At 41.8% G+C, this 8,351-nt stretch overlaps 1 protein-coding gene across 1 annotated transcript; it reads right to left on the reverse strand.

Moving 5' to 3' along the window:
• Positions 1-299: 299 nt before the first annotated feature.
• LOC131237940 (uncharacterized) lies at positions 300-1,572 on the reverse strand. The gene has a single exon (XM_058236042.1). The coding sequence runs from the start codon at positions 1,149-1,151 to the stop codon at positions 432-434; it is 720 nt and encodes a 239-aa protein (XP_058092025.1). The 5' UTR covers positions 1,152-1,572; the 3' UTR covers positions 300-431.
• Between the last annotated feature and the right edge of the window lie 6,779 nt (positions 1,573-8,351).

Below are 8,351 nucleotides of genomic sequence, written 5' to 3' on the forward strand. Positions count from 1 at the left end.
TCCTCATTGGTGGACAGTTGTTTGTTGAAATGCAATCATTCCATAAAACCGTCCAATAAATGTCCACCAATCTAACAGTCAGATAATTAAACAAGCCTAATTTTCGGTTCGCAGTGAAAATTTAAACGGCTGCACGTAACTTGGCCGGTTTAATTTGAATTACTTGTACACCACACATACGAGTTTTAAGCAGTCTTAAGTTTCTGTGTATCATCCATCACACTCTGCCAGAGTATCAAAGTTTCTCTTGCAAAACATTTGGATAGAAAACGAAAATTTGCGAGAAATTAGAAAATAAATAGCAAAACTCAGAGCTCCTCTTTTCTTCCTTGCTATTTACCCTGTACAAAAATACAGCAATGCAAGAGAGAGAGAGAGAGAGAGAGAGAGAGAGAGATGTTTTTAGTTTATTTTTATTTTCTACTATATTTTCAGCTCAGGTTCTGAAGAACGATAGCCATGGATTCCTCTCTCTGAAACCTCTGCTGCTTCGCGATGAACGCCTCTATCTTGCGCCGGAACTCCTCATCATTACTCATGTCACTCTCCGAACACAGCAAATCCGCCGCGCTCTCGCTGGATTCATCAACTCTCCATACAATCTCCGTCTCCGACCGACGGAGCTCCGGCATCTTTTCCACCGTCCTTAATTTCTCCGAGAAGCTCCTCTGATACGGCCTCTTCGGATCCGTATCCGTATCCTTATCCATATCAGCGTATGAATGTACTACGCATACGGACTTATCTTCATATACGACCTCTTCTGGAGACGAAGACGGCGGCGAGTCCGTACTCATTTTGTGGCGATTTTCGCTGTTCTTCAAAAACTCGTCGTAAAGATCGCCGCCGGAGGAGTTTCCGGTGGATGCGTGCCCGGAGAACTGGCCGGATTTGACAACGAGGGTTAGGATGATGGCATTCCCGACGAGGAAGACGAAGAAAGGGCTAACTACGACGACGGAGATGTGCCGGAAATAGTCGCCTGATATCTTGACGGCGACCGGGAGGCGAGTGGAAAACCAGGAGAGGAAGAAGAGAGCGAGGCATGCCTCGAGGAATCGGAAAAGGATCGCGATCTTCCGAATCTGGCGGTATCTTTTCATCGCGATCGCTTTCTCTTCTTTGACGGTATCGATCTCGAACGGATCCATCGGAGGAGGGAAAAATCGACGGTTCTTTGGCGATTTGAAGGCGATGTAACGGAAACTAAACGGAAGGAAACGGCGGATTTCACGGCATCATTAAATCGCAATTAATGATCGTATTCGTAAACTAGGAAGCGGTTTTTTATGATGGAAAAGACAGAAATCTGCTTTTTTTTCGAGAGATTCAAGAGAAACAGAAACGATTTTCCGGGAGATATCTCTGTTTTTTTTATCTTTGCGAAAATTACTCCATCGCTGTGAGATTTCGCACCAGAATAGATGTTTTCTAAAATCGTTTTCGTAGCGGTTTTGTTTCCCGCGATTTCTCGTTTTAAAAAAATAGTGGAGACGAAGAAAAACGAAAGGAATGTTGCAATTCAGAGAAGAAAAGGAGCCTCTCTCTCTCTCTCTCTCTCTCTCTCTCTCTGTTGGTGGTTTGATTTCAGGAACTGGACCCTTCGTTCCAGAGCAGTTTCACCCTCTTATAGGCGCAGGAAATTACTTTTTATAAAAGAGGCTGTTCGCATAACCCGCGGACTACCAAAGTGAATTAGTAGTCCGCTGGTTACTCTCATATGGATAATCGAAACTATTAAAGAGTTTATTCGTCGATGAATAGTCTATCAGCAAAGTATATCTTTCTAAGTGAAATCGTATCCATTGAACTAACGGACAGATAAAATCGAAAAACATTCAGTGGTTGGAATCCAAGTCGATCTTTTGAATGGTTTGGATCATATGTACAGAAAAATATAACCGTGCGCTGCCCATTAGTGGCGGGGCCTACCTCCCGAAGTGGGTCAGATGATATTAATCCGTATGGCCAAGATGCGGACTACGATTTCGCTTTGGTAGTCCTGAAACCACCAGCCTCGTACCGGTTTAAAAATATAAAGTGCACGGGAAAAAGACAAGCGTATGAGTATGGTGGCATTTATGGGAAAAGCTTTGATACTCTGGCGGAGTATGATGATACACAAGCACTGCAAATCCTGTACATGGCTCACGGATAATTCGAATTAACCATGCGAGTCCCAGTTTAGATTTTTCATAAACCAGGAATTATTAAAGTTATTTGATGATAGGAATATCGTATTAGTAGACATCTATTGGACGGCTTACAAACGGTTCTATTTCAAGTTTTTTTCCCACTGTACACTTCACTTTTAAGCCAGCGACCTTATTATGCCTGTCCAAATTTACTATACCAAACTATGCCCCTGGTGTATGGGTGACTTTTCACCGGGCCAAAATAAACCCTTGCTATTCCTTCCTTCCAGACGTGGATTGGCTGGTGTGCGAAGACGAGCGCTGATGCTCCTCCAACTGCAAGTTGTACCAACAATTCAAAAGAAATCAAAGTTACATGGCCCCACAGTTATGTATTTATTATATCCACAACATTTATCTATATAATGTACGAATAGAATTTTCTTCACTTCGCGGTCAATTATATTAATTTCATTCACTTCGTGGCCAAATTTCGTCACTTTGCGGTGAATTTATTTCACTTCGCGGTCAATTTTAGTCAATTTGTAGTGAATTTCTCTTACTTCGTGGTGAATTTCATTCAATTCATCTACTTCACAATGAATTTCTTTCATTTCGCAGTCAATTCTATTCACTTTGTGATGAATTTCCTTCACTTCGCGGTCAATTCCATTCACTTTATTCACTTCGCGGTCAATTTCCTTCATTTACTTCACGGTCAATTTCATTCACTTCGCAGTAAATTTCCTTCACTTCACGGTAAATTTTCTTCATTTCGCGGTCAATTTCATTCACTTCACGGTAAATTTCCTTCACTTTATGGTAAATTTTTTTCACTTCGCGGTGAATTTCATTCACTTAACGGTGAATTTTCATTTACTCCTTTCACTTCGTCCACTTCGCGGTCAATTTCCTTCAGATCGCAGCCAATTACATTCACTTTGTTCACTTTGCAGTCAATTCCATTTACTTCACCGTCAATTTCTATGCCTACGGATTATATCCGTAGCCATAGGGAACCTCAGCTTTCAAAAATCAGATTTTTGATAAAGGAGGGACATTTTGGTCCAATAAATGTGCAAATCTTGAAGTTAAGTATAGGAGAGCTTAGTAAAGTACGTAGCTCATGAGTGACTAGTACAGTGGAAAAACTCTCTCCTAGTTCAGTAAGGAAGTGTCCCTGATTCAGAAGCTAAGATGCATCAACCAATCTAATTTTAAGAGGGTTACTTGTTTATAACCGGTTCCATGATTTAGACGGTTTTGTTTGAATTACTATATTCCACTTATGTGAATTACGAGTGGCTGCGTATCAAGCAGTATATACTGCCAGAGTATCAAATAACTCCCCCGGCAAGGAATGGGCCCCGGCGTCTCGTGTCGGCCTCATATTTCAGGCGTAAATGATGTGGCTGGTGGAGACGGTTTAGCAGGAACATGGTGGACCACCCCTTCATCTGTTAATGAGGCAGGTTCAATCAGGACCATCATGTAGTTTTCCCCATCGAGGATCGTCCCGTTCAAATACTTCTCTCCCCCACTGAAAGTCAACTAGACCTAATTAATACGAGGTAGGCCCCACCATGATAGGCTGTATTAAAGTACGCTTTTGGACAAACTACCTACCCATCAGATCTATGGACTGATAAAATCATAGGACAGTTAACAGTTCGCATTTGAGACAATGTTCGAATGGTTTACGATCATCTTCACATAGGAAATGAACGGTTTATAGCCTTTACATGGTGGGGGGCTACCGCCTGAAGTGGGTCTCACAGTGCAACATGAATGACTTGTCTTGTGTACTGTTTGGAACATGAAACACGACGGCTGGTCATAGACCACGCGCGTCAGTCTTTTGTACTGTGATCGAAACAGACTCTACCGCAGGGACCGCTGCCACCGGTCATTCACTGAATTTCTTCCTTCGGTGTCCACGTCATTCCCAAAAGTGGCATACATGGATGAGATCCAAACCGTTGATTTCAAAATTTGCAATGGGTGGGCGATTGTAGCCATTTACTTGGATGGATAAGCTAGCAGCACTGGCTTCCATTTGAGTTAGGAAAGGCCCATTTGTTATACGGTTAAAGATTGTCTAATACAGAAAATCATGGTTAGTGGCCAATCAACGTCTGGGACCCACAGGACACCTGGCTAACATCATCGTAAACATGTGACATGTATGTGATACAAATCCTAGAGGCACGAAAATGGGAAGCTGCACGCACCCATGTAGCAATGATAGTGTCGCTAGTGAAAAGCGTGCACACAAGGAATCGCGTTGAAAATTAAAGATCATGCACGAAATGAAATTCCATGTATAACACGCGTGCGTGCAGTGGTGGGTCCCGAAAATGTGGTTTCATAGACCCTCCAAAATGGGTCAGCCCTGTGATGCCTCAAGGCAGAGTTATGGAAGAGACCGGTTCTCATTGCTCGTGTTAAAACATGAGTAACAATTGCTATAAGGCTAAATCCTTATATCACTTGCATAAGGATGTTTTTTCGTAACAACTGTCACTTATGTTTTAACATGTGCAATCGAGAACCGGTCTCCCCCAAAAAGTTAAACCCGGATCATTATGTGTGTGTAAAAATTTTTTAAAAATAAAATAAATAAAAGATAAGCTAAAAAGGAAAAATATCCATTAAGAAGTGAAGCAAAAAATAAGAAATAAAAAGACATATGGTTTTACATTTTTGGACAGAGGTAGGCCAAAGTTACTTAAAAGTCTCTAAATGAGAGAAATGTCTTACACCATCTTACCACCGCAATAAAAATGAGGCAAATAAAAAACTTAAGCCACACCAAATGAAATAGTAGAAATGGAAATGTCCACCGTTGTAACCTTTATAATCCCATTTTAATTTCATCCACCATTGAAACCGATTGAAAGATTATTTCCACCATGATGAACCACATATAAATAAATGTGTTAGCCATATCTAATTCTTATGTGATTGGACAAGGTTTCACTGGTAAGCACCTGACCCCCATTGTGTTTGTGACATTGCCCATTGAGATTTTTTAATTTTCCACCATAATGGGGCTCATGTCCTAGTATCAAGGTCCAAAATTATTAGGAAAAAAAAAAAAAAAAGAATATCTCATGGTCATCACATGCTCATGCCCTAGCATCAGCCTCAAAAATTAATGGACATTGAGGATTCGTTATGTGCATGGCAGTTGGCCCCACAGAGCTTCCACCTATGAGGCAGTTCTCCCACCATAGAATTGAAATTTGAGTCCTAGTTCACTCATCAAGTGGACCACGTTTACGAAGAAAGCAGAGGAGCTGAAATTTAAAGATGAGGGCCATCCAAGGAATGGACGGGTCGGGCGAGGAATTGTGGGGAAACATTTTACCGTATCTGTCGGTACGTGGTCAGAAACAATGTCCTTCATACGTAAAACCGTACGGACCTTCTTTAACTGGGTTTTCTCTCTTTGGAAGAAAATGTCAAATCCTCGGAAGTTGGTCACATAAGAAATCGTACCTACCCTTCTAACATACTCATTGGCGCACGTAGTGATAGATCCTGACCATCCATTCGCTGGGCCATGTCTTGGTTAGGCACAGCAAGCATCTCTCTTCACTTCAATTGTGATCCTGATTTTAGACGGTCAACGGTCTACAAATGGATCGAGTCTGATCTATCCTGCCCAATCTTGAAGACTTGGAAGGTCAGGAGCTGGATCCGATCCGTCCATCTAGTTGGTGTTGAGAATCGCATTGAAGTAATTATCCTTTCTGGCCGTTTCTTTTGTTGGGCCCACTTCGATCCAGGCTGTCCATTTGATCCCACCATCCATATATATAGACATGGGTGTCCTTTCAGTTCGATTTCCAACTGTAGGTCAAGAAGATCAAACGCTGTGAAAAACAGGCTGATCCATTCATTGAATAAGATGTAGGGTTTGAATCAATTGCAATCCGATGGAATGGCTGTGCGAACGGAGCGGACCACCCGATGGTGGATTAGCTGATTTTCGTGGCGAGTCATCTCCATCGTTGGATCCACCTCTTGCGTGGATTGGATTTCTAATAAGATAGCCAATCATTATATGATGGTTAGTTATTTAATACTCTGGCAGTGTGGTACGCTTGATACGCCGCGCCACCCAGAACTTGTAAATCGACTAATTTTTTGGAACACACACGGTCGCTGAAATCAGTCTCAGAAGAATAACTGCATTCCTTGAATGATCTGGAGTGCCTGTATATCACCCATTACGCTCTGCCAGAGTATCAAAGTTTTTCTCATCTGAAATGAAGCCCATAGGATAGCGTGGTCGAAATTAAACGTGCCATGCGACTTGAGCAGTCTGATGTTTTATACTTTGCGTTCCTACGGTGCGATCTAAATGATGAACGGCCACGGACCCACCACATGTACGATGTTGGCACGTTTCACGAGATGCACGACGTACATTCCACAAGTGCAAGTTCGGTCACAGCTGGGCGCAGTACCATGCAAGGAATTCAAGCTGCCCGGACCGGATCCCGATTAGCCTACAATGGCTGTTTTACCCAGCTGGTAAAACGCCCAAGTTGAGTGGGTCCCACCACCCTTTATATATGTAAATCAACTCCGTCAATCAGATGAAGAACTTTATTTGAACCGTACATACAAAATATCAGCCTGATAAAACACTCATGTTGGTAAAACCTCTATGTTAATGGGCTATGGCCCACTTGAGTATTGGATCATTCTGATCTTTGTATCTTCATTTAGACGGAAGATACGCACCGCGGTAGAACACACAGAAACCTACGGTTGGCATCCCATCCCCATTGTTCCAGTGGTGTGATCCACTTGAGTTGTAGATCTGGATAACGTTTTCACCCAAGGGTCTACAATCGAGGATTGAAGCTGATGAATGGGGTGGATTAAGTAAGTATTAAAGACGGTAAGCCCAGCCTTGTGTTTTACGCGCTGCGTAAAACGGGTTTGCAGCGGATTCCGTTCCAAATAATCTCGAACTTCTTGTACGAACATCACGTGCAGGAGTCGTCTTTGACGAGTCAGATCTAGAAGTGAGTTCCGGGCGCCGAAAATGAGATCAGGTCCCATCAGACAAGTGGCAGGCCAGATACAGCACTGTCAAACACGCTATCGAATCCATTAGTTTAGGGCCTGTTTGATTTCTTGAGGTAACAGTTTACCCAGTAAATAAGTAAGAATTACTTACCGGGCTCACTGTGATGTACAGGATGTACCAACACAGTTTATCCTATATGTCAGCCTTATTAGGCCATGCATCAAAAAATTAAGCGTATCCAAAGCTACAATGTATGGTGAAAATTAAATGCTTGGCATATAAAAATTTATATATAGCCCTATGAATTTTTGGATAATGTTGATATGTATTTACTCCCTTATCAATAATTTTATTACTCGGTGAACAGATTAGAGGATCCTTACTCATTCTCAGGAGGTAAACTCTCAGCAGTTTCAACACCTCATCAAAAGTTTTGAGTATTCATAGGTGGTGAAATCCCACTAACGTAGGTGTGTGCGAGTGTGCTTGCGTGTGAACAAAAAATAGAAGATGACAAATAAATATTAATGTAAGCCTAATAAACAAAATGATTTTCAATGGACATTTAAGGCCATTGTTACATATGGTATGGGCTACTTGAGCATTGCATTTGTCTCAATTTTGGATTTAAGCCCTAAATTCTTCTGAAAAAGTAGATGGGCAATGTAGATATATCATGCACATTAAAGTGTGGTCCAGTCAGCTTTTTTAAACTAATTTTTGAAGCAAAAATGCATTTGAAAAGGTATTAATGACCTTGAAAGTATTTCCCTTTACACAAAAATAAACACGCCTGGCTCTTCAAATTTTTTACTCTATTTATATACCGTACACGTTGTATTTAATTCAAGCCATACGATTCACCGCACGTGTGCGATATCTAAAAATAGAGTTTGGGTGCGGCTTCGGTGGATCCGGAGCCACTGAGGTGAGTGAGACCCTGGCTGTGGGGCCCACCAGGATGTATGTGCCTTAAATCCAAACTGTGGAAGCATTTTGCCAGGTAAACCATGAGGTCGAGCGCGTAGTACCTTTTCCCTATATATATATAGTATGGTTTCCTGTCATTCAAAAATAACGCAAAAGCAAGGATGGATGGGATCATCGAGTCAGTCAGTGTAGTTTTGCCAGGTAGACCATGAAATATGTTATAGACTTAAATGTACGGT

Source organism: Magnolia sinica, chromosome 2 (assembly GCF_029962835.1).
Source record: "Magnolia sinica isolate HGM2019 chromosome 2, MsV1, whole genome shotgun sequence".
Lineage (NCBI taxonomy): Eukaryota > Viridiplantae > Streptophyta > Magnoliopsida > Magnoliales > Magnoliaceae > Magnolia > Magnolia sinica.